Here is a 27,948-nt window from a genome sequence, read left to right as displayed (position 1 = left end):
AGCTCCAAGTATGAACGCGTTCAAGAACAGACTAGATAAAGCTATGGAAAAATATATGTTCAGATTTGAAATGCCTAGCTCCTTATCGAACCCGGTGGAAGTCTAGTAGCTTCTTCAAACTATCGCCAGTCATGAAAAGATCCGGTCAAATGACACGAGTTTAGATCTATGAACAAGGCACGAAAAGGAAAAGAATCGGCGACAGGCCACATCAGGCCTACACTTCAGAGCCCACATCACATGTTATGATAACTTAGCTGTACGATTTTATAGCACAACAAGGTACCTTTAAAAATGTTATATTATCGTACACTTAAGGTACAATTATTGTAAAATTAAGGTACAATAAAGGCCCTTATTTTGGTACGCTTTTCTTTGAATCACGCGTGAAGTTTTCGTAGGGAAATGTCCTCGAATGCTCCACCACCTAATATATTATAATAATATATTATAATCTGCAGATACCACCCAATATATTATTTATATTAAGTGGTATCTGCAGATACTGCATCTCGCTGCAAAAATCGAAGATTTAAGGCTCTTCTTGCCTCACTATAGTCTGCCTCACTATAGCCTGCCTCACTATAGTCTGCCTCACTATAGTGTGCCTCACCATCGTTGGCCTCAATGGAGTGCGCCTCACAACAAACGCCTCCCGAAGATCCCTGTTCGTATTTATAGCCTCACTAAGCACGCCCCGGGGGCTGATCAGGCTGATTTGTAGCCTACTCCCTCATAAGCAGTCTGCCTCATTATTCTCAGCCTTGCTTAGTTTTGCGCGCGATGCAATTTATTGAGACGTTGCAGCAACTAGAAACACCTCCTGCAGCGAGTGTTGCGTGATGCATTGCAGCAACTAGAAACACCTCCTGCAGCGAGTGTTGCGTGATGCATTGCAGTAACTAGAAACACCTCCTGCAGCGAGTGTTGCGTGATGCGTTGCAGCAACTAGAAACGCCTCCTGCAGCGAGTGTTGCGTGATGCGTTGCAGCAACTAGAAACGCCTAGAACTATGAGAAATTGATCATTTCGCCATGTGCGCGGGGTGTTCACAGGTTGCATATTCAATTTATGCTAGCTATACTGTACTTTATGGAAAGTATTATTCTTAGCGTATAATCCCATAGTATCCGCATTATTCGTAGCATATAATTCGCAAGGATCCGTAATATTCCTAGCGTATAATTCGCAAGGACCCGTATTATACTTTACGTAAAATTCGTAAGTATACGCATTATTATTAGCGTTTAATTCGAAAGGTCCCGTATTATTCCTAGCGTATAATTCGCAAGGACCCGTATTATTCCTAGTGTATAATTCGCAAAAAACCGTATTATTCCTAGCGTACGAAATTCGCAAGGTATTATAATTTGTAAGTATTCGTATTATTATTAACGTATAATTCGTAAGTCTCTGTATTATTCTTAACGTATAATGGTAAGCATCCGTATAATTCGTAACGTTTAATTCGTAAGTATCCGTATTATTTCTAGCGGTAAATATTCGTATTATTCGTATCATCAAACACACGAGTCTCTTACACGAGATGAACTGTTGCCCCATCGTCTCCTGACACCCAACAATACAAGCGATGACAATGGCCGCTAAAAGCTCATCAACAATGGTACACCAGGGACGAGTTTCTCACGATCCTCATAATCAATGAGGCTATCGTTATGACGCTTGATTCAATTCCGGTGAGGGCATCAGTCAGCCTATTCAGGGCCTAATTCAATTCGTGTGAGGGGATAGCCTCTATAATTGAACAATTTTTTTTCAAGTGGCACATAAAATGAAAATATGTACGCATTTTTCTAAACGCAAACTTTCTTAATGCGAATTGTCTCAGCAATTGTTTATGTGTGTCTTTTTGCCGCGTTTCATACTGAGAAATGAATATATCATATTGTTCAAATAATGAAACACTTTCTTATCCGCAGTAAGAGCGAAGAGCGGACGTATATATCACTGACATGCATTAATTTTTGCTGTGCAAACTGAGTCGTGAACCACACGACGATGCACAAAAATTACTTCGTGCAAGTTTGGTAACATTTAGAGAAATTTTTCTTTCAATTTTCATACCTTAATTGATCATTAATACGAAATTTTTTCATTTAGCCAATCCGTCATCAATTCATCAAAGACGTGGTTCGTTTAATAATTTTATGATATATGAAATGACGAAATATACCATAGCTTATGAAAGCTTTTTTTAGGGTAAAATCGGCTATATTTTAGGGTAGAAGTTTAGGTTACATTGAGACGCAGGTCTGCTGAGTCCCTCTTTTATGGGGAGCTTGATGATTTAGGGTTATTATAGGATGACCCTCACCCTGCTACATCAACACCAGCGTTATGGCTCCTTTGACCGGCACGCCAAACTAGGGACCTTCGCTTCCTTCTATGACTTATTCAGTGACACTGAGATCTATGTCCTGCTATATGTGAATAACAATGCAGCTTATTCAGTGACACTGAGATCTATGTCCTGCTATATATGAATAACAATGCAGCTTATTCAGTGACACTGAGATCTATGTCCTGCTATATGTGAATAACAATGCAGCTTACTCAGTGATACTGAGATCTATGGCCTGCTATATATGCATAACAATACAGCTTACTCAGTGATACTGAGATCTATGGCCTGCTATATATGATGTGTATAACAATGCAGCTTACTCAGTGATACTGAGATCTATGGCCTGCTATATATGCATAACAATACAGCTTACTCAGTGATACTGAGATCTATGGCCTGCTATATATGCATAACAATACAGCTTATTCAGTGACACTGAGATCTATGTCCTGCTATATGTGAATAACCATTCAGCATATTCAGTGTTACGTGCCAAACCAGGGCTTCCTTATTTGACTTACTCACCGACACTGAGATCTATGTCTTGCTAGATATGAATAACAATTCAACTTATTCAGTGTTACAGTGAGTAGAAAATGGTACAGTTACGTCTCAAAATGAATAAAGGAAGCTTTGCACTGAACTTATTCAGCGTCATAAAACTGAGCACATTTTTTCGCATTTCTATACGATGTGAACACACGAATTTTAATCAACCATGCATTTGTATGATAAAGAACAAGATGGATAATGCAAGTTGAGGTTTATGTAATCATTATTCATTGTCCACATTGTGACACACTTAATGCGTGTATCACTGATACGTCCTTTTGCCTTTCAAAACTGGATCAGAAGGGTCCATACAAGGCCAAGAACTGCATCACTATTTAGACAAAGTCTCACGTCTTTTATGAGTGCCGCTTCACCTCCCTCGAGTGAGGGGAAATAGCGCCACAGTTTGACCCTCACGCACAAGTGTAGCGATGTTCGCGCATGATTACTCGCGCCGTATAATCCCCATCACACTGATTAAAACGACCCGATAGCTCGCCCTCAGCATCAATAATCGTCGCAGCGCTCTGGGGTTACGGGCTCGCAAGTCGGTGTCGAATTTGGCCGAAAAAACAAGCTACTTTTTAGGCAATCAACGTTGCTCCGCAGTTGATTTCCGTACGTGTGGACAAATCTGAGAATCCGGAAAATGTGGGAGATGAGAAAAATAGATTTTGGCTCGACTTAGCTTTTAATGCTGTGGAAGATTTTATACTATACTATACTATACTATACTATACTATACTATACTATACTATACTATACTATACTATACTATACTATACTATACTATACTATACTATACCTTACTATACTATACTATACTATACTATACTATACTCTAAAAAATGAAGGAAAAATCAAGAATTTAGGAAGACGAAAAAAATGGCTAAATTGTGTGCGAGATAAGTCGAAAAATATGATGGATGTGTCGAATAATTATAATAACATGGGAGGCGGTGTAAACTCACGAGAGTAACGAGTGATGAATGGGGGAGAAAATGTGAAAGATGAATAGGAGTCAGGAGGATGGGAGGGGAATAACGGGGAAAAATAAAAAAAAGATGAAAGAAGAAGGTGGGGAAACGGAAAAAGTGAAGGAGGTGAAAGGTGGGTAAAGGAAAGGGCTGGAGGGGTAGTGAGGGGAGGAAGGGTAGTAAGAAGGATGTGGGAGGAGACGAGGGGAGAGGTTAGGGAGACGAGGAGAGGGGTGAGGGAGATGGGAGGAAGGAATAAGGGGAGGGGTGGTGAAAGAAAGGGCTGAAGGGTAGTGAGGGGAGGAAGGATAAAGAGGGGAGAGGTTAGGGAGACGAGAGGGAGGACTGAGGGGAGACGAGGGAGGGGTGAGGAAAACGAGAGGGAGGAATGAGTCGAGAGTTTATCCAACAAATTGGCCCTGAGCCGCATAGCCTTTATTTCCTTGTTTTTGAAGTCGTTTGGAGCGGAGTGCGGCAGATGTGGACGAGATAGGGGGGAGACGATCCCCTTTTCTCACTCCCCCTTTTCACTCCCCTTCTTCTTCGCCTCTCGCTTCTTTTCCTTTACAATCGCGTCTTCCCTCATGAGGGAAATTTTCGAGGGAGGGCAGTTACACTTACGTATGATTAATGTATAGCTTGTCAATTATAATGACAACATATAATGTAAATAATGTGTATGTTGTTAATTATAATTCAAAGTAAAAAAATAACTAGCAAAGAAATTGCCTCTACATGATCTCCGAAAAATAGTTTTAGTGACATAAAATTTGTAGTTTTGTTCTGTCAAAGACTTGCTTCCATTTCTTTCAAGGGAAAAATCGGCTAACATAATATTTTCTAGAATTTAGAAGGTGTGAAAAAATTACCAATTTTTTCGTGAAGTTTTGAGACATTCTGCAATATGCTGGTTAATAAACAACATACAATTCGTACACAATTGCATTTTTGTTAGCAAATTTATTTGTACAAAATTGCCTTTGTATACAAATGCATTTTGTACGAAACTGCATTTTTTAAACCGTTGCATTTTGTTCACGATTGCATTTTGTGTACAATCGCATTTTGCACACAATTGTATTTGTACACAATTGCATTTTGTACGCAACTGCACTTTGTACACAATTGCATATTGTTCACAACTGCATTTTGTACACAATCGCATTTGTACACAATTGCATTTGTTTACAAAGGCATTTTGTACACAATTGCATTTTGTACACAATCGCATTTGTACGCAATTGCATTTTGTACACAATCGCATTTGTATACAATTGCATCTTGTACGTAACTTCATTTTGTACACAATTACAATTCATATTGTTTCGTTTTTAAGGGTGGGTTCTGAATAGGCAAACCCCGACAAATCAGGGAATGGAAAGTGAGTTGATGATGGAGACGAACAATCATCTGAATTTATGGCACTCACACGTAATGAAGGAGCATGTGAAGTGGATACGAGATGACATGAGGGAATGAGAAGTAATGATAAAGGAACAGAAAGTGAATAAAGCGCGAAGTGGCGTAAGGAGTGCGAGAATAAGGATGTGAAAAAAGTAAAAGGAACAGAAAGGATGATTGGCGAAGAGAAGAATGGGCCCAAGCAAGAGGAATCCTAAAGATGGGAAGGCTAAAAAATAATAAATTTGTGAGCAGAATGTCGGCCATGGCATAGCAGCGCCGAGTGCTTCTAGATGGCAATCTGAGGCAGCCATTGCAGTTGATCTAGAAAATGTCTGTCTTTAAATGTCTGTCTTTAAATGTCTGTCTTTAAATGTCTGTCTTTAAATGTCTGTCTTTAAATGTCTGTCTTTAAATGTCTGTCTTTGCTGCAAGTTTACTGGGGGGATATGAAGCGATGAAGCACAGCTTGAAATGGAGGGCAAAGATATCGTTTTAATACGTCTAGACCTTAAAATGCAATATATAACCTCCATATTTGTTGTATTTATTAAGAAAATATAATCTGTATCGTTTATATAATACTATTATGAAAATTATGCAATCGTTTATATGATTAAAATGCATTCTGAATGTTTTTAACAAAATCTGTACTATTTGATTTAAACACATTTCACGACTAGTAGTTTATGATTTGCTATCTTAAACATCAGAAGACGGACAATACTAATAATGCCATATTATATAGATAATTTGGCATTTACTGAAGCATGAGAACGATAATAACGATGATTTTCTATGAAAATAATGAATAGTTTCTCTATAATGACTTTCCATGAAAATTATTATATAGCATCAGAAAATAAATGTTGACGCAATCCAAAATGTGGTTTAATATATTGAAGCAATGCAAACTCTGCTCTAAAATTTCCCATGCAATGCAAAATATTGTTTGAAAATGTTCGCTCAGTACAAAAAAAATGCTCTGAAAATGTTGATGTAATTAATAATAAACCCTGAAAAATTGTATCACACATATCCCACATAAACAAATTAAAGCCATGAGCATCACAGCAGCACCGCATAAACAAATTAAAGTCATGAGCATCACAGCAGCACCGTATAAACAAATAATATTAAAGCCATGAGCATCACAGCAGCACCGCATAAACAAATTAAAGTCATGAGCATCACAGCAGCACCGCATAAACAAATTAAAGTCATGAGCATCACAGCAGCACCGCATAAATGAATTAAAGTCATGAGCATCACAGCAGCACCGCATAAACAAATTAAAGCCATGAGCATCACAGCAGCACCGCATAAACAAATTAAAGTCATGAGCATCACAGCAGCACCACATAAACAAATTAAAGTCATGAGCATCACAGCAGCACCACATAAACAAATTAAAGCCATGAGCATCACAGCAGCACCACATAAACAAATTAAAATTACATGCATTGATGCAAGCGAGGAAGATGAAATCTCAAGGAAGTCAAAACAAGCAAGGCCGCAGACCGTGGCTTGGGTCCTAATATTCGAGGCCATTAGAGATGATATTGGCGGCCGCTTGGCGCAAGCCAATCTTGGTCTTAAAGACCTAATCTATAAGGTCTATATTGCCCTCAAACTAACCTCAATCTGCCGTTACTTGTGGCCCTGGCTTAACTACATTGATTGCGGTCAACTTCCACGACACTCAATTATAGTCTTAATGCGGTAATGGCTTAGTGGCCAGCACAGTTGAGGCATGTGAGGGAAATGCCCTCTTGTCCAGCGCCATGGAGGCTGGTGGCACCAGGCAAATAAAAAAAACGCTGCATTTTCTGCTGAATTAGCGTTAATTGAACGTAAAGCAACGTAACTATGCTGCGTCTAATCAACTTTGATTCAACAAAGCAACGTTTAATTCAACGTTGACTCAAGTACGATGTATAGTGTGATGTCAATATCTTGGCGCCCTCGATTAGGTATAAAATATACATAATTGACTATATTTTTTGCTTGCGCTTTAGTTACCGCATTAAAAATTACATGACAAGCAACCGAGGAAGCATCATAATTACATAATTAAGAGCCACGAATAAGTCAAAACTAATGGGAATAACTTTAAAAAAACCGAATGATAAAAAAAATATACAAAAAGACGGCCGAAAAATCTTGAGTTAGAAAAATGGCTGGTCAGAAAAAGAAAGATGAGCGCCCAAAGTGCGGTGAACGACGCAAGTTGCGGCCAGCATATCACCTCAAATCCATGTTTTCTGCACTTCGTCAAGCTTCCTCGCAAAGTTCGCTGAAATTCGATAGAGGAAGATTTGCGAAGACGAGTCCCGGCGCGACGCAGTGCAATAACCGCCGTAGCCATGTTGGGAGCCCTTGTGATGGTGGCCGACCGACGGCCACCGATACGCCACCGATAAACCAGCTAAGAATTACCAGGATACGAAAGATTGGATGATGGCAGTAGGTCAGGCTGGCTGCAGCGTGTCGCGGCATTTTATATCATATAGCCATGGCAATAGATGTCAAGCTTGCATGGCGCTAGATACCATCGTAATATCGCCCATAGAGCCTTCGTTCACCGCCACGATGTCATCGCTTCGAGACCTGCAGAGCCTTGCCAATGTAGGCATACAGAGACAGGGTTTTGTGCTGCAGTCCGTACTGCGAAAAACTTTATTTCGTGACACTTGGTACTTCTTGGGTACTTGGGACAGGGTTACTTTTTATTACTTGAAACATAACTCAGATTCAATGAGGTAAATAAAAAATGAACGTTTAAAAATTAAAGCCTAACCACGAACCTATGTGATATATACCAGTGTTGCTAATCATTAGTAGTTGGCAAATAAAAACATATTTCAACACCAATATTTGCAAATTGGAAACATTTTGAAACACTAAATAAAGCCGCTAATCGGAATCAATTTTGTTAAGGCAGCTGTGGCAAATAATTTAATGCGGTAAATAACGAAATATAATATTAAATAACTAAGTTTAAGATGCTGCGACTATAATTCTTACTTAACTTAGAACCTCGTCTAGTTCTGTGCTGTGGCACCGGAACATGCCTGATGTTCCTGAGGAGTCTTGCAATTTAAACATAGAAATTTCATTGCATTTCAATACAACAAATTACTGTAAAAATTATATTTAAATATTGCTTCACATTTAATGCCCAATGTTCCTGAGGAGTTTTGTAATTCAATCATAGAAATGTCACTGCATTATAAAATTTGCCTTGCATTTAAAAACACCATATTACTCTGAAACATTCTATTTAAATATTGTCTGGCATTGAACAAAGAACAATATTCCTGCACTGCGTCACAATACAGCCTCACCATAGCAAGGAGGAGTCGAGAAGCTGGCAACTCCAGTCACGTCTAGCGGCGCCAAATCTAATCTCATATAACGGCCTAAGGACAATTTTGAAGCTCCCTCTCCTCCCTCGATGTCGTTCACTTCATGGACGAGCCTTTCTTAACCTTCTTCGATTTCTCGTAGACGCTGCAGGGTCGGGCGGCGCGACGCTCGTTTCCTTCAGTCCGATGCTGCTACAAAACAGCGCAGGGCATGATTCTTAAGTGTTATTAAACCAAGAAAGTTTATGAGAAAAGTATTTAAAATCATAGACCTGTGAATTAGGTTAATTTGCTACTAGTGCTCTTTACTACGACATTTCTTCTTGTTTCCGATAGCTCTGAAGAAATAATGCCAGGAGAGATTGTTTACAATTAGTCTATGGACATAGCTCCGAATATTTAGTTTACTTTACATCAATTCACTTCACACTATATTTTAAGATCGTCATAATATACAATATAGTCAGCACCGGTTCTAACATACACTGTAATCGATTATCCACGTACAATTATGGCGGTTTTCTGCAAGATAACACTTATCATTGATCTTGATTATGAATGGAAATTTTTTCCGATTTCTTGCATTTCGCGCGAAAAATCTTTCTCATCAATTCTCACAAGACTTCATCAATGAGAAAGCAACAATCAAGTCAACTTATTTACAACTATAATTTATAAATAGGCCATGAAATTCGGGTTAAATCCACAGGATCACTCAATATTGGATGGACCGAGACCTTTGTACTGCCGGAAAATAAATCCTAATATCAACTTTTACAAACTGGTAATAATTACAAGTGTATAGAAGTACTAAAATGCAGATTAAACCTTAACCCCGAATGCGGTTACTGAGAACAACAAGCCATCATTCCCACGCCCGGGATCTGTGAAGTGGCGTACCCTCTCGTGACCTCTGCAGCTTCATTAGAAAATGCGAATTTTCAGACGTAAATTCGAAAATGCAAATTTCAGATGCGTTGTGATGTTCTCAGTACACTTCCAAATCAATTTTTTATTTGTTAATTTCATAATTATTTAAATGGAATTGAAGATTTATCAATCAACTAGACGAAGAATAATGCATATTAAGGAAAATACTACCCAGTAGAGAATCTTTCCTATAATAATAAATGATCTAAACAACTTCCGCTAGAAATACATCTTGATAGAAAAATTATTTATTTAACATTCACTATGACCCAGTCAATACGAATCTGGCACTTCTAAGATTGTTTTTTTTTTCGTTGTTGCAGGTTTGGTTCCAGAACCGACGAACGAAATGGCGTAAGCGGCACGCAGCAGAAATGGCGACGGCGAAGCGGAAGCAGGAGGAGGCCACGGACTACGAGGACGACGATCAGGACGAGACTCCGGACCACGGAGGAGGCGACGATCACGTCTCCAGGGGCGCCGACCCCAAAAGGTTAAAACAAACCATCGACGACCAGCACTTCGTCGTCGGGCAAAGTTCTTCGTCATTGCAGCAACAACAATGTAATAATAATGGGGTATCTTCGGGGAGTAGTTCATCCACTTCCTCTTCTTCCCTTCTACCTCCTTCCCCAAACGCTGGTCCCTCATCTCTGTCCCCTCCGCGTCCCTCGTTACCACTGCTCCCTCATCCCATGCTCCCCCAGTCCCACGAAACAATGCCCCCAGGCCTGAATCACCATTTGATGCACGACCTTCAATAAAAATAATAAAAGCTCACACAAAGAAAGCAAATTTCTTTTAATAATTAAAACTGTGCGAAGCGTTAACCCGAAAATATCAATTAATTTAAAAAATCACAAAACTTTTCCATTGCAATTTATATCTGAAATTTTTTCATTTATTATTGTATTTCCCGTCCCAGATCGTGATTTTACAATATCAGATGAGAGTTTGTACATACGATCTCTTAGAATATTTCTTCAGCAACCGAAAAAAATATTCGCAAGCCACTTGAACATTTTGAAGCCCACCTTCTGCCGAGCGCAGACTCCACAACCGTCCAGTGAGATCCCAATGGTTGAACTAATAATTGTTTAAACCATGGGTAATTATAATCACTTATATACCCGTATGATGTGGGTATATCGGATATATTAAATACCCTTAGAGCGGTGGTAATTCAAATCAATTAAATCCCCGTTAAATTAGGGTAAATCTAATCAATTATCTACAGGGATTCCCTAAACGTTGTTGCGTTTTAACAGAACATCGGCTTACAAAATTCGAACGAAATAGGTTACTTATAAAAAGTGAATAAATAATTTATGCGTCGAAAAGAAAAGCTAAAATAATATTTCCAGTGCGCTGCCAATTTTTTCTGCCTAGTATTTAGACATCCTCTATTATGTAATTATGGCGTAATTTTAAATCAAACGTTGTGAATATTTTAGATGATCTTTTTGTACATAAAATCGATTTTAGAGGCACATTCCTCTATCATTCCTACTAGCTGCATAAACTTTGTATCCAATCTCTGTGTCCAGGCCAGCTAGGCAATAAACTACCTACTAGTTAATTACATGCGTGCGCTGACCATGACCTAGCTGCAGGTTACTAGTTGAAGTGCTTACCTACTAGTAAAATGTAGTTAAGCCATGGCTAAGCGGCTAGTTAAAAGTTCAAGTTAATCCATCACTTGAATATGCCGGCTAGTTCTAGTTGAGCAAACTTTTCCAGCAGTTAACTTGCTTAGATAAGTCATGGCTTAGCTATTCATAGCTTGGATACGTCAGAACCAGACTGTCCACTAGGCGTCGCCGATGTGTATTCAAGTTATGAATTAACAATTATTTTACTAGTTAACCTCGGGTTCAGACACGCTTAACTTTAGTTTCCACATAGTTAAGGCCAGGCGTGACTGTACCTACTAGTTATAGTTAACCCATGCGATGGATGTCTTCAGGAAATCGTCTGAGAGTATTTAACAATATATTTTAACTAATAATTACTTTACTTAAATGAGGCATGCTGCTGTCTGTCTTGCGAAAACAACTTCAAAAAGTCGCTCACATTCCTCAGTTTTTGTTGTCTTTTTAAAGAGGAATATTCTTATGAGGCTTGTGAACTCTTATCGAGACAAGGTAATGACGAGGAAAAATCTGAAAGATATTGTGAACTCATCTTAAAACGAGGTCATTTTGAGTTATTTCCTGAAATATTAAGCAAATTCGTCGCAAGACGAGGTCATAAGGAGAGATATTCTGAAGGATATTTTGAACTCATCTCTAGACAAGGTCTTGCCAAATTATATTCTGAATTATATGGCTAATTCATGGGAAGACGAAGTCATGACGAGGAAAATTCTGAAGGATATTTTGAACTCATCTCACGACAAGGTCTTGACGAATTATATTCTGAATTATATGGCTAATTCATGGGAAGAAGGGGTCATGACGAGGAAAATTAAAATTCTGAAGGTGTTGTAAATTTGTCGGAAGACGAGATCTTAATGACGTCCGTTGCAGGGGAGGCGATTACTCCTGTACAGATCATTCGTTGTTGATCGATTGTGTGAATAGCGTCTATTTGTAAATAAAACTTCGACTTAAAATTAGAATTATTGTTTTCAATAAAGTGGTAGATCAAGCCTTCATTACATGAAGGCTTTCGGCGAATCATGTTTCACGGTAAACTTGTTTTTGTGAATTTCTAGATGTAAAAACAAAATTGTCATTTTAGATTTGCTTGATTTTCCAATGAAAAAGTGTTAGGATTTTTGGGAACGCTTCTGATAGCTTAAGATGCATTTCAGCATTTTTAAGATGTGTGGTCAGGTCGCATGAGCTCCTTGTCCATATTTGAACACATTATTATGCGAGTCTATTCATATATTGCTTTTTGTATCGCCATGTAGGAACATAGAGAAGCACACCTGGTTTAGTTTACAGAACTTAATTGGAGCTGTAAAATTTCTACAGTGAAGTCTATGAGTAGACATTAAATGAATGAATCACGCTGATGCATCATAAAGATAAAGAATACGCTCTACAAGCATCAACAAAACATCACAGTTTACTAGTTGATGAAATACACAAAAGATAATTTATTTTTAATTGTTATAGCTTACGAGGAGCAAAACCATTAACGATAGAAACGACAAAAGCAGTGATGTTCAATTCAATAGCAATTCAACTTCGTGTATATTTTCAGCAGCATTCAAGTGTGTTTTCTTTCAGAACAATTATTTTATATAACAGGAACTTCTTGACACTAAAAGTTTGTAATGTATTAGAAAGAAAAGAAGAGTCGAAATTCGCCAGCATTTATTTGACTAGCTTTGAATTGAATTTCTTTGTAAAAATTTAAGATGTAAATGTTCTACCGATAAATAGAATCTTCTCCTTTTGATGAATGTTCTTAACCTCCAGTATTATGTGCAGAAGTTCTTCTTGTATGTTATTTAATAAGCTATAAAATGTCATGGTCGTAACCAATGAGAATTTTCTCAACAATATTATCCAATTTTATTTAAAGCACAAAAATTCACAGCCAAGAGATATGAAAAATTATATACTATGTAATTAAAAATGAATAGAAAATAACCTCGAATCTTTTTTGGTATCTTATGCTCCAAATTGATTAATGTGTTAATGAATCTACGGAAATATATGAGTACATTAATTAAAAATCTCCAGATAGTGTCAATTCTGAATCCACAACTATTAATCGAATCCATTTAATTCCATTACTGAAGTTCAGAATTCAATTCCAATTCCTGAGCATCTCTTCCATTTAAAATATTCTCTGTCGTAACATTCATGAGCTTGGCAAGACAAGACGCGACTCCTCGCTTCCAGTCCAAGAAATGTGAAGAAAATGTGAGGGAAATGTGAGGGAAGCGTCGCGTATCTGTCCTCGTAAAACAAATGCCGTTGAACAAAAGCGATGTCATCAAAGCGATTGTTGATGGCGCCCGTAAAGGCAGTCGCGTCGGCCGTTATGCTGCGATTGGATGACACTCCGAACCGCTGACCAATGAGCTTCCATCTCGCTTTGATTGTGTCGAGTTCCCGTTGATGTAAGGCCGATTGTGTCGCATTCCTGTTGATGCGACGCCGATATCAAATTATCGATGGAGTCAATATTATTACTGGAGCTCTTCATGCGATAGAAAAATAGTTCATTTTAGTCTGGAGAAACCCCTTTTCAGTTATTTCTAGCAGCAGTGAGGCTGAGTTTTTCGATCAATTGAAGGCGGTTGTGTCAAAATTCAATACAATAAATTATTAAGCGGGGTACATGAGTACAAATTAAGCGGGACGATGGCCCAAATAAAATTTGGTTTACAGTCAACAATTTAACTTTCCTTGAGTTCTCGCATTTCCAGTAATTCTCGATGATATCATAGAAATCAATTTTGATCAATTGAAATAAAATATATTATAGAGGTAAGGGAGATAGCAGAAGTCAAAGTGCAAGGAAAAGCAGTGTTGTAGAGAAGAAGATGATGAGTGAATAAGAAGGTGGAATAAGAAATTTAGGAGGAGGAAAAAAATTAGGCAACGAAATTGAGTAAAAGAGGTTAGAGAGAAGTTGTGATAACGTGAAGAAGAGGACGAGCATAAAAGCGGTAGGTGGAGAAGAAGAGAAAGAGGATGGATGAGTGTCTAGTGGAGGAAGAAAGAGGAAAGAAGATGCGTAGAAGCGGAGGAAGGGGGAAAAAGATGAGGAAGAGGAAGAAGAGGATGAAGGGGAAGGAGAGGAGGAAGGGGCAGAAGATAATGAAGGGGAAGGAGAGAAGGAAGGAGCAGATGAGGATGAATGGGAAGGAGAGAAGGAAGGGGCAGATGAGGATGAAGGGGAAGGAGATGAGGAAGGGGCAGAAGAGGATGAAGGGAAGGAGATGAGGATGGGGCAGATGAGGATGAAGGGCAGGAAGGGGGCAGGAAACGCCGGGCGCAGTAGCGCGATAGCAGCAAATGCGATCATAAAGCGGGCTCATCGTAGCGCCATTTGCTTGCGTTTATCTGCGCCGCCCCCCGGGTCTCTTCTCTCACTTCTCCCTCCTACACCCCTCTCCCTTCTCCCTCCTCCCCCTCCTCCCCCTTCTCCCTTCTCTCCTCCTCCCCTTTCTCCCTTCTCTCCTCCTTCCCTTTCTCCCTCCTTCCCCTTCTTCCCTCTCCCTTCTCCCTCCTCTCCCTCCTCCCTATTTCCTCCTCTCCCATCTTCTCCCACTCAGTTCTTACATCTCTCATCCTCTAATTCACTACAACCCCCTCCCCCTTGTCAAACTTCTCCTCCAGCCTCACTTCTCCTCCACGCCTTGATTGCGGCGCCGTTGCCGACGACACTTGGCGGGACTGACATTTGTTGGAACTATTACCGTTTCTCCAGTTACTCATCGGTTTCTTATTTTATTTACCCCTTTCTCCGGTTACTCATGCATCAGTTCCTTTCGTCACTCATCTGTTTCTCCTGTTACTCATCCATTTCTCTCTTTATTCGTCCGTTTCTCCAGTTACTCATCCGTTTCTCCTGTTACTCATCCGTTTCTCCTGTCACTCATCCGTTGCTCCCTTTATTCATCCGTTTATCCAGTTACTCATCCGTTTTTCTCTTTATTCGTCAGTTTCTTCCGTCACTCGTCCGTTTCTGGTGCTAAGCGGTCGGTGTAGTCGAGAGATCGGAGGTCGGTCGTTGCTGTGATATTTAATATGTCTAATGGATCAGAGGACGACCTCGCTAATACATGGGAACTGAAGCGTGGGGCTGGAGGAGTCGCGAGGAAAAGTGCAGGGAGAAGTGAGTAGGAAGTGGAAGCACAAGTAGAAAGTGGGAAAGATAAGCAGGAAGAAGAAAGCATAAGTAGGAAGTGTTAAGGATAAGTAGGAAACGGGAAGAATAAGTAGGAAGTGGGAAGCATAAGTAGGAAGTGAGAAGCACAAGTAAAAAGTAGAAAGCATATGTATGAAGTGTGGAGGATAAGTAGGAAACTGTACGGATAAGCAGGAAATGGGAAGCATAAGTAGGAAGTGGGAAGCATCTATTTGACCAGGAGCTCAGTATGTTAGTAACCGTCGCTTTGTGTGGTTCAATGTACACATATAAAGACACCTTTAATTAACTAAGAGCATTTATAATAGTTTGCTGTGATAGCTTCACAAACATTTTAGAGAGCAACTGCCAGGGCACAAGCGTTTCACCTGCGCAGTTTTAACAAGGTCAAGGGAATGAATTGTTTGGCCTTGCCATTAGTGGCCTTTGCTAATTTGGCAGTTGTGGCTTTTGCTGGTAGCCTTGTCGTTTGTGGCTTTTATGCTACTGCCCTAGCCGTTTGTGGCCTTGCCGTTTGTGGCCTTGCCGTTTGTTGCTTGTGTCCTTGCAATTTGTGATCTTACCGTTTGTGCCCCTGCTATTTGTGGCCTTGCCATTTGTGGCCTTGCGTTTGGGGCGGTGGTTAAAAGCATTAGCCTTGATGCTAATGACTTTCACCACAGTCGAGTTATAAGCCTTTACAACAGCCGAATCATCAAACTACCGCATCACTAAATCAACAACCAACATCCCTACAAACGAATCATCAACTGATCACCTCCATCATCACAATCCCCACAGAATTATCTACCTTCACCACCATCACCACCGACGAATCTACAGTCTTCACCACCACCCTAACCACCACCACCACCACCACCACCACCACCTTCACCACCACCACCCTCACCACCACCTGTCTCTTATACACATCTAGATGTGTATAAGAGACAGATNGATGGTGATGGTGATGGTGATGGTGATGGTGATGGTGGTGGTGATGGTGATGGTGATGGTGATGGTGATGGTGATGGTGATGGTGATGGTGATGGTGATGGTGACGGTGATGGTGATGGTGATGGTGATGGTGATGGTGATGGTGCTGTTGATGGTGGTGCTGCTGCTAGTGCTGCTGCTGGTGCTGCTGCTAGTGCTAGTGATGCTGCTGGTGGTATACTCCACATCAGGCCTACACTTCACTATGATACTGGTGGTGCTATTTCGGTGCATCGAGATGATGCCAGACTCAAGATCATGTGCGAACTTCAGCCCCAGACATTTCGCATGAGTGACGAAGATATCTCAACAATGTCACAGAAGTTACTCATAACTTCATGTCTAAACTCACGGAATATACGTCGTGAATGAATAAGATTAAGATTCGTCCCCAACGTCTCCGGAAAATTCTAAGTATCAGTTCTCTACCTCTGGGAACCTCAAAATACCAGTCTTCTGTCTCCAGAAATTCATAAGTGTTAGTATTCTGTCTCTAAAAACCTCAAAGTGTAAATATTCTGTCTCTAAAAATCTCAAAGTATCAATAGTCTGTCTCTAGAAACCTCAGAGTATCAATATTCTGCATCTAAAAATCTCAAAGTATCAGTATTCGGTCTCTGGAAACCTTTAAGTATCAATCATCTATCTCTGGGAAAGTATCCAGATCATGATGTTGAAAGTATCCATTTCCTGAAAGACAGCACGCAAGTTTCACATCGTCCAGTATTCATTATCTGAAGCTTTAGTGAAGAATACTAACTTAGTAGTGCCTACAAGACGTGCCCTAACGCTGGCCAAGTTAGCTCGTCTGGCCATAACGACGCCGCGTCCAAGAGTTGCAAGTGTGGCCGTGAGTGTTGTGTTTATAGTACGACCCGCCGCGCCATCTACCGCTCGTTACTCTAATTAGTAGCGCTTAGCTATAATCTCTCCGTTAATAAGCCATGCCCAAGCAAACTCCCACAAACGAGACTATGATGAGTCTCCTTAGCTCACAGCTTCCCTCGAGAACATTGTGATGCTAGTGGTGATATTACAGCTCATTTACGCAGCGTCTAGAGCAGGCGTGGTGGCTACGGTGAGAAGCTGCAACCGTTGTCGGGGAATTGAGAAATCGTCTTCGTGTAATTATGGAGTTATGCTGCCTCATTAAGCGGACGTTGGAAGTACTGCAGTTGCGTTGTGAAATTTTTATTTATGTTCATTAATTTTGAGGTGTTTAATTCTTATTATACAGATGGTGTAATGATTGTCTAATTGTCTAATGATTGTCACATTGTCTAATAATGCAGTTTTTGGAAACGTGCTTGTCAAGCACTTATAATATATCATTTTATTGATTGTAAATCGTAGTTTTATTTCACGCGTGATTGTTAAGTGAGATTTCAATTTATCGAGTTCATTTTCCAGGATGGAGTTGATCTTATTCCCTAAATTTATTTGCTGCTTAAGGGGACCGCCCTAGCTAAAATTTGAAAATTTTGAGTTTTTTTGTTTCTTATCTCATCTTAAAGGTTGTTTTCTTGCGCATCGAACGGTATAAGTATCGTCCCTGTACGTCGAAAAATGACTTTGTGACAGCTCCTCAAAGGGAGGCGGGTTTTATTGTGCAGCCAGTTGCTCCATACCTTCTTGAATGGTTTAAGGCTAAGTTACGGTATCTTGGCTGCGTTGCGACTCTTTTATGTCTATTTAAGTGCCGCGCGGGCAGTCTTTTGACCGTACTGAAAACCTCATACTGCTCTCACGGCAAATCTATCTCCTCCTACAGTTTTCAAGCTACAGCAATGAGACATATACCATTCGATTCGTAAAGACCAGGCCTATCGACTCTAACATCACTTTTTTGAATTTCGGTCTGATTCGTTTTTATATGGGGGAGAAGGGGGGGAGGGGTGAAAAATGAGAAAAAATGGGAAAAATAGAAAAAAACGCAATAAAAAAAACTAGATGGAAAATGAAAAAAGTGATGTTAGAGTCAATAGATATGGTCTTTACGAATCGATTGATACGTGTCTCGATTTTGTAGGATGATATTTGTGGGAGGAGATAGAGTTTCTAAAGTACCCCTTTTTAGCCGTTTTCTATGAATTTCACGTTTTCTATCAATTTTTTTCGAAAAATTCATAGGAGCAAAATGTTATTTTTTACATTTTACGTATGTATGTGAAGTTTCATGACAATCGGATAATAACTGTAGAAGTTTTCGTATGCTAGGGCGGTCCCCTTAAATTTGCCGATGCATGGGTGTGAGGCTCTGGATAAACTTTGCAGCAGTTCGAAGTTATTTCACGTTCGATGGTTAGTGCATAGTTGACGAAATTAATTTCGAAAAGAGCCGACGCAAGAACGGCAGTTCAGAAACTTTTGGTGACCCGCAGCAAGTGTTTTGTTATCACCTGACACCATACTCTGTTGACACCACACCACACTCATCACACTCCTTTAAAAACCTCACATTTTAGACTTTTTCAACACATCATACTCCATATCATCTCATTCACCACACACTGTTGTCACCTCATTCATCACACTAAATCAGCACAACACTCATCACATCATCACCCATACATAAGCCCGAATTAACCTCTCACACGTACATCACCACACTTACATCTCTGGTGCATCCTGCATCCAGCGTGCCCAGCATCCTGCTCGTCCTACATCCAGCGTGCCCAGCATCCTGCACGTCCTGTATCCAGCGTGCCCAGCATCCTACACGTCCTGCATCCAGCGTGCCCAGCATCCTGCACGTCCTGCATCCAGCGTGCCCAGCATCCTACACGTCCAGCATCCAGCGTGCCCAGCATCCTACACGTCCTACATCCAGCGTGCCCAGCATCCTGCACGTCCTGCATCCAGCGTGCCCAGCATCCTGCTCGTCCAGCATCCAGCGTGCCCAGCATCCTGTACGTCCTGCATCCAGCGTGCCCAGCGTCCTGCACGTCCAGCATCCAGCGTGCCCAGCATCCTGCACGTCCTGCATCCAGCGTGCCCAGCATCCTACACGTCCTGCATCCAGCGTGCCCAGCATACTACACGTCCTGCATCCAGCGTGTCCAGCATCCTGCACGTCCTGCATCCAGCGTCCTGCGCGCAAACATCGTGCACAGTAACTGTCCCAATTCTCTTATATTTTGTCCCAGTACCTCAAGTAAACAAAAGTTCTTTAATGGACTAGAATACATACATCTGAAGCTACATCCGAGTAATTTAAGGTCATTTATAGATGAACTCATTTAACTGGAAACGCAAGAAATAATGAGAAATAAATTGTTAAATTTGAAACAAGGACTAAGCCGTTTTGTGGTACAAGAACTACAAGACACGGCGGTCTTAAGTGGTAGCACAGCTATACAAGCCTTAAAACTAGAGCACGAAATGCTTCGCTTTACAAAACACACAGTCGTGTATTTGGGTGAAAGGTAGCCGCTAAAGTTGGTCGGCCATCTTTTGTTCACTTAAAGAGAGCTAAATAAAGTTTAGGACTGCGGTCCTCCCAATGAAAGGCTTAATGAACCACTAAGAGAAAGACTGCGGCCGCTTTATGAACGAGTCGGGCCGGTTACGACGAACGCGCTGCCTCTCGCACCGTCGTTAGCTTCTGAATTACGGCGGCTCTAATTGCAGTTTTGCAGCCGTATCAGCCGTACCTGATGTACATGTACTTAATGTGGTTGGTGTTCATGATAATCAGAGTACATATTATCAGCCGTACTTGAGGCACATGTAATTAGAGTACATAGCTTACATCACAATGAGATTAGAGATATGGCGTTCATGCCCTGGGGATGTTTATATTACCGCAAGTTTAATCGCTTTTCCCGAGCGTACTTATGATATTTCTCGCGTAACCCAAGCGTATTTTTGATGTATTGTTCGTTAAAATGGCGACAAAAAGTAAAGCGCTTCTGCGGAAATTTAAATTCGTTTGCTAGCACCAAACGCGTATTATGTATAGGTACACCAACGCATTGTAAACTTATAACTTAAGTTATATTTTTAAGTATTAAATGAGTTGCATTGTTAATACCTCAATATTTGAATATGACTAGAAGTTTGTAGTCGTGTTGGGTTTGAATAATGTGAGCACATGCATAAATTATTGATTACGAGGGACGCTTTCATTCATTTATTTCATGATATATCATTTTCATTACTTTTTTAAAATAGATCACGAGTCACTCGGTATTTCTGACGAGTTATATGAATGAAGAAACAAACTAACATGCGGTGTAACAGAATAAACTTCAGAGCAACGCTGCGACAAATGTCAGGGTTCGCAATACCTGCAGTGAGATCGTAGCACAACATTGAAAATAAAATTGGCATCTAGATGTTCTACCGTCACTGACACATAAGTCGTCAAAAAATCTAATAATAATGGTGAGAACTATGATTTGTAGGGTTCAATTATCACGCAATGAATTCTAAGCTGTTTTGGTCTCTCTAGAATGTTTTGATTCAGTTTGGTTTATAAAATAGAGTTTTATATTAGGCTGGTTACAAAATAAGTGCTGTGGCGACTTAAGTGGGATTAACGTCTGTACTTGCGACAACGGCTCGCCGCAACATCTGACCAGGACCAGAAGTTCTATTGTGTAGACAAGGAGGGGCGACCAAAGCATGTTACAGTTACAAGGCTCATATAGTAACTCTAGGTTTCAACTGTAATCTTTTAAAATGCCGTGAAACTTTGCGTTTCGAGTCGAGAAAACGCTTGCATTCATCGAAAAAAGCGGAGGTGAATCACTAGTAGCGGCCTGTTTACTCAACTGCTACTCACCTTGTACTCATAACAGTATGTTTGTTCACTTGCTATTGACAAAGAATGAAAATTCGACACGTCCATTTCCCGTCTTCAACTAACAGTGAAAGTTCGACTCGTCCATTTCCCCGTCTTCAACCAACAGTGAAAGTTCAACGCGTCAATTTCCCGTCTTCAACCAACAGTGAAAGTCCAACTCGTCCATTTCCCCGTCTTCAACCAACAGTGAAAGTTCGACTCGTCCATTTCCCTCTTCAACCAACAGTGAAAGTTCGGTGCGTCAATTTCCCTGGTTGAATAGGCTGCGGGAGGCAAGCTTGTTTAAATGACTGTATTTATTGCGCCGGTGGCAGCCATAATAGGTAGCTTAATGGGCGCTCAGGTAGCTCACCTCCACACCACCATCCTTCCTCCATCCTTCTCACCACACTACCACCACCATATGATCACCACACCACCACCACCATATCATCACCACACCACCACCAGCATATCATCACCACACCACCACCACCATATCATCACCACACCACCACCACCANAAGATAATGGATAATAATATGGTAATTTTAATGATGCAATTAGTTGTGATTATGTCTGTGAGTCTTTGTCATCGAGTAACAGTGCACCTGCACACCAGTGCACCTGTACACCTGTCTCTTATACACATCCACAACCCCCACCCCCACCACCAACACCTCCCCCCTAGCGTAATGGCTGGCCTGCAATTCGCAGCACTGCGTATAACGCCTGCCAGACGCGCGCTACGAGCGGCAGGATCGTTCTTCTCCGCGAGAATTTGTCAGAATGTGACGGGAGTTTGGACGCAAAGTGGCCTCCTGCACACGCTTCCAAAGATACCTTACGGCTCCTTATAGACCTGAGCAAAACTTGCGTCTATTTATGGCCACGCTTCACAAATAAGGGAAGATGGAAGATGACTCTTCTGTCTGGGCGAGGTTGACGTCGGGCGCTATGGACTCGTCTTGCAAGTGTCAAAAAAATGTGTATTATTGCCATCGTATTTTGCATGTATATTAAGTTATTACCGTTCAGTTCATGAATTCATCATAGCAAGAAATAGTCATACCAACTTCTTCAGCAGATGACGTCTATAACAACGTCATGTGTTGACGTCTATAGCGACGTCTTGACGTTATTCATGAAGAGCTGTCATGAATTACAATATTCACTCAGCCCTGATGCTCATAAATTCTTTCTATATCCCTTACTTTTCGCAATAAATTAATCTGAATCCAATGGTTTATTCAGGGTTCTGCCGACTAGAACTAATTTATTTTTATTGGGTCCACGTACATTAAAAAAATTTCAGTTTATCCGGTGTTTAAATGGATACCACACTCAAGGAAATGAGTGAGACATTAACCAAATAGCGATGCACTTTTAACGCATGTGTGGGTCATCATGAACTATTTGGCTCAGGAAAAGGGCGTATCAGTGCTAGTTACTTGAAGAAAATGGGTCACTATTTAGACACCATGTCCCATGTCCCATTTTCTCTGTGAAAGTTCCGAAAATTCTTGCTTTATGTTAAATTCACATAAGTAACACTGAACATTACTCCACAGTCGATAATTCAATCAATTTGATTCCTAACCTCATTTATAAGTGCCCTCGATGATTTTCTCAGCGCTCACCCCGAGAACAAATGTTACTACATTACAAATTTTTACGTAGGTCTTGCCCTTGTGCTGCATGTAATATGATGAATGCCTGGATACAGCGTCTGGATATGGATCGAGGTTGATGGAGGTCTTCAATTCCCATGAATTGTGGTGCCCTTGGATGAACAGGCTTCAGATCCATAAAGATCTTGCAGCCATGGATGAACATCCATAAAGCGCCGGCAACAACACAAATATAGGAAGCTCGCAGGGCCCATAAGGCGTCTTGAAATGTTTTCAACGCCGCGCTCCGTATTTTACGAGGCCTTCTCAAAGATAGGTGCAGGATATGGACTCTCGACAAATATGATATGTTTCAGTCAACGAAAATGAATACGTTCGTCGGAATTTCGGGATATTTCTTGCAGTGAGATCGGTAGAAATGTTCGAGAGTGTAATTTTATAAGATTTTGTTGCTCCATTTGTGACGTAAAATTTTTGTCATCGTCAAGCTTTTCGATCTCTGTGCTCTGGTGTAAATTTATACCTTAATTTAATATTTTTTTATTTAGACAGGCATTTTATATCTAACAGACTTATCAGGAAAAAATTATTATTCTCGCCTTCGTCGCGATGAAGGAAAAGATAGGGTAACAAGGTATTGCAATACCTGAAGCAGAAGATTGGGATAAAAATTTTAATTTTATTTTTTAATTGGTTGTCCTAGTCTAATTTAGAAGGCAGATGAAAATATTCCGGATTCTACAATGGTAATTAAATGCAATTCTATGTAAAATGTGAGTTCAAACGGGCATTTCTTAAATTATTATGTATCACTTTTATTCTCATCATCGGAGTAATGAGGCTTCTAAAATTGCAAGAATTATTGATCCAGAGCACAGCCTGGCTAACCTGTGAGTACTTCTGCAGTAAATAAAATATCATAGCGCAGTTATTTATTTTTAAAAATATATGTATATTATCGGTGAAAAGTGCAATAATTTATGTATCGAGGATGAAGCTGCAGCTCATGTACGGTCTACGACACTATCCTACACTTTCTACAATATCCTACATCTTACGACAGAGCAGGTCTGCAGTAACTTTGTTTAGCTAATTGATAATAGCTTCCTAATGTTGACATACAGACAAGATTATTCATATTAAGATTAAAGACGATCTCTACAGTAGCATGAAATTGTTCGCCGCCTTTCGTATAAAATTTCCACTACTGATGAGTTAACGCGTCGGAGGTTCTGAAATGCTTCAATTATTCACACTTGATTCAGCATACCGCTATAGCTTCCTGCAAACAAATCAGCAAAGCTTAAATAAACTTAAAGTAAATTCTTAGAATTATGATACATTTACATATAGCAAGTAAATATTCCGCTAGAAATATTAAAAGATTAAAATGTGAATATTCAAGATTGGCCGGCCCTTTGACAGTATTTTTAGTGCATTTTCTCATTTATGGAAAAAATTAGCTATTGTGCTCATCATGTCCGTCCGTCCGTCCGTCCGTCCGTCCATGACCACGTTTTCGTCGACGAGAATATGCGCTCTCTGTCACTCACTGCAGTGAGTACTGAGTTATATTTTTTTCAAAATGCCTTGAACGAAATGTTCTTGCCTGGCGACTGGAAAGCTCAACCATTGTTCAAAAAAATGACAAGAGTTGCCCGGGCAACTATCGCCCTGTCAGTTTGACACGTGTCGTTTGCAAGGTAATGGAATCTGTTGTGAGGGATCGATTGATAGATCATTTGACTGCTAATAATCTCCTATCAGACTGTTAACATGGTTTATTGCTGATAGATCCTGCAACACTAACTAACTTCTTGTCTACTTTGAATGAATGGACCTGCCTGCCAGATGTAAGGGAAACAGTGGATTCAGTGAACCTCAATTTTGCCGAGGCATTTGACAGTGTCCCACATGAGCGGCTGTTGCGTAAATTGAAGTCTTTGGGAATTGAGAGTAATGTACTCAAATGGATCAGAGATTTTCTTGAAGGTAGACGACAACGTGTCAGTATTAACGGAACCGTGTCAGACAATGTGTAGTGACGTGCCACAAGGAAGCGTTCTTGGGCCTATTTTGTTCGTTGCATTTATAAGCAATCTGCCAGAAGTAGTGTCAAAGTCAAACTTGTGCTCCATATGTATGCCAACACATAAGTTTATAATACAGTGAAGGATGCGTTGGAAAAAAAATGTCATTTCAATATAATCTTCACAGGTTAGTTGATTGGGCTGATACGTGGCAGCTGCATTTTAATGCCAACATATGTATTGTAGGTACAGAACAATGAACAGCAAGATTACAGTATGAAAAGACATGGTTGTAACGACAGAGAAATTATGTCAAAGTCGACAATGGAAAAAGATTTAGGAGTTAATGTCGACAATGAGTTGAAATTTTTTAAAGCATATTGAAGCTCAAGTTAATAAAGCACATAAACGACTTGGACTAATCAGACGCTCTTACGAGTTCCATGATGCAGGAGTGATGAAGCAGTTGTTTGTTGCTGTCGTGCGCCTAAACCTAGAGTTTGGAAACGCCGTGTGGTCACCAAAACGTAAAAAGAACAAAAGTTTAATAAAAAATGTCCGAATACATGTAACAAGGATAATTCCAGGCTTTATACTTAGTGTACTCATGGTTTATACAAGGTCCCAGAAGGAGTCCTAGAATTTGAAACAGGAACTAACACCAGGGGCCACGGCTATAAACTAAAAAAAAATTGCGTTGTAACACATCCATGCGACAACATTTCTTCTCGCTTCGAGTCACCGACATGTGGAACAGCCTCCCTGATAGCATCGTTGACGCTCCGAGTATGAACGCCTTCAAGAACAGACTAGACGAAGCTATGCAGGAGCATATGTTCAGTCTTGAAAAGCCTAGCACCTTACGGAATTGATAATAAGTCCAGTAGCTAGCTCAAACAAATTTCAGTTAAGTAAAGATTTGGTCAAAAAGCCAGTTTTTTAGATTTCCTGTGAATCAAGTCACAAAAAGTACAAGAATCGGCAAAAGGCCATGTGTCTATTTCTTCAGCGCCGACACTTCTATTTTATTCTATAATACACAACCCCTTACCAAACAGTGCGGGCACCGTGTTCTCGCACCAGTAGTAATTAAGCCATGAATAGTAGCACAAATTTTGATCCACTTGCACCTAGCCTATACTTCTACATACAACTTTCAGTAGTTGGTACTAAACATGATCATTCAAAATCCTGCGGTTGCAAAGTTTAATGCAGGTAATATATAACTTACACGCCATAAATCTAATTTCTACTTCAATTTGCTCGGCAGATCGCTTGATAAAATAAAATTCGATTGGATGAAATTTGTGTTAAATTGTAGCAGTTGAATTCAGTTTCTCATTGGTAGGTAATAATAATTCGACTATTTTGGCACAACTTTTTTATTTAATTATATTGTTACGAATATCTAATGCTAAGCACGCATTTTCCATGAGACGCACATGCGTTTGTACGCACACGGCGCAATGCTCGTGTACTATAAAGGAGACGAGTTCATTGCAACGTTTATTGCAATTACGCAAACAATCTCGAATTGCAGGTGAACTTAAGTTGACTTGCGAATGTCTGATTAGCACCTGAGTGAATGCCGCTTAGTGGCATTTAGTGCCTTAGTGTGGCAATGGCACTTAGTGGCCTTTAGTGCCTCATCAAATGGTCATTGGGAGGCAACAGCGACACTTCATTGGAGAAAGTTCCCGGGAATACCGAACGTCTCGAGAAAAATATAAAAAAGTCAAATGATTAGAATTAAATACAAAAATTACATTTTATATTAATGAGGCTGTAAATGAACAAATTTTTAGTTCATTTTGTTGGGCAAAGAAGGGTGACTTGATGACATGATGACTATATTGACGACTGAATGTCTACATAGTTGACTTGATGATTATACAGACGACTGGGTGAAAACACAGACGACTGAATGACCATACAGGCAACTGGATGACTACACAGCATACTACATGACTACATGGATGACTGAATAACTACATATACGACAAGATGACTATATGTACGACTGAATAACTACGTATACGACTAGATATGTACGACTGAATAACTACATATACGACTAGATGACTATATGTACGACTGAATAACTACGTATACGACTAGATGACTATATGTACGATTGAATAACTAAATTTATGACTATATGTACGACTGAATGACTGAATGCTGGTCGGAATGCCAGCGTTGGTGGCAGGCTGGAGCAGCAGCGACTGGGAGGTCTGTAATCCCTGAGGTATTGCAGCAATACATACTGGATGTGTGGGCTGTGTGGGGCAGCACGCTGTATAGCGGGGCTCTTGTATGAGCTGTGTCACTTGTATGTGCTGTGTGACTGGTGTACATAGTGTCATATGTGTGTGTTGTGTGACTAGTATACATCGTGTCACTTGTGTCAGCTGTGTGACTTGTGTGTGCTGCGCGACAGGTGTATATAGTGTCACTTGTGCGTGCTGTATGACTTGTATGTGCTGTGTAACTGGTATATACATATAGTGTCACTTGTGTGAGCTGTGTGACTTGTGTGTGCTATGCGACTGGTGTATATAGTGTCACTTGTGTGAGCTGTATGACTTGTATGCATAGCGTCACTTGTACATACCGTGAGACTTATTGCATGTACTGTGTGGCTAGTATATATATAGCCCCTGGTATATGCTATGCCAGCAGTAAAGTCGTGGTGTGTGAAGGCAGCTGATGATGTACAGCACGCCACATGCCACGGCAGAGTGTCGTGAAGGCAGCTGATGATGTGGCATGTGGCTACAGCACGCCACATGCCACGGCAGAGTGTCGTGAAGGCAGCTGATGATGTGGCATTTGGCTACAGCACGCCACATGCCACGGCAGAGTGTCGTGAAGGTAGCTGGTGACACGGCCGTGGCTCGTGCGAGTCTTTCGACGCATTCATAAATCGCGCCGCCTCATTTGTCATGTCAACCCAGCCATGCATCATAGCAGCGCCGCCCCCCACGCGCCCCCCTCGCTCACTCTATCTATTTTTATCCCAGTCTCTCACTATCTTTATCTCTACCTGGCCTGCTGCATGTATGTTTTAGTCTTATTTTGATTCTTCCTTTCAT

General features: G+C 40.4%; 1 protein-coding gene across 1 annotated transcript in view; it reads left to right on the top strand.

The window, feature by feature from the left end:
* Positions 1-10,397, top strand: part of LOC108680273 (homeobox protein Nkx-6.1) — a 57,412-nt gene extending 47,015 nt beyond the window's left edge. Inside the window, exon 7 of the mRNA XM_018169073.2 lies at positions 9,917-10,397. Within this exon, the coding sequence (XP_018024562.1) occupies positions 9,917-10,357 (441 nt within the window). The 3' untranslated portion in view covers positions 10,358-10,397. The remainder of the gene's footprint in view (positions 1-9,916) is intronic.
* Positions 10,398-27,948: the final 17,551 nt, after the last annotated feature.

This window comes from Hyalella azteca, unplaced genomic scaffold (genome assembly GCF_000764305.2).
Source record: "Hyalella azteca isolate HAZT.00-mixed unplaced genomic scaffold, Hazt_2.0.2 contig12591, whole genome shotgun sequence".
NCBI classification, from domain to species: domain Eukaryota; kingdom Metazoa; phylum Arthropoda; class Malacostraca; order Amphipoda; family Hyalellidae; genus Hyalella; species Hyalella azteca.
Note: the sequence above shows the minus strand (reverse complement) of the source record. Positions and strands in the feature narration are given on the sequence as shown.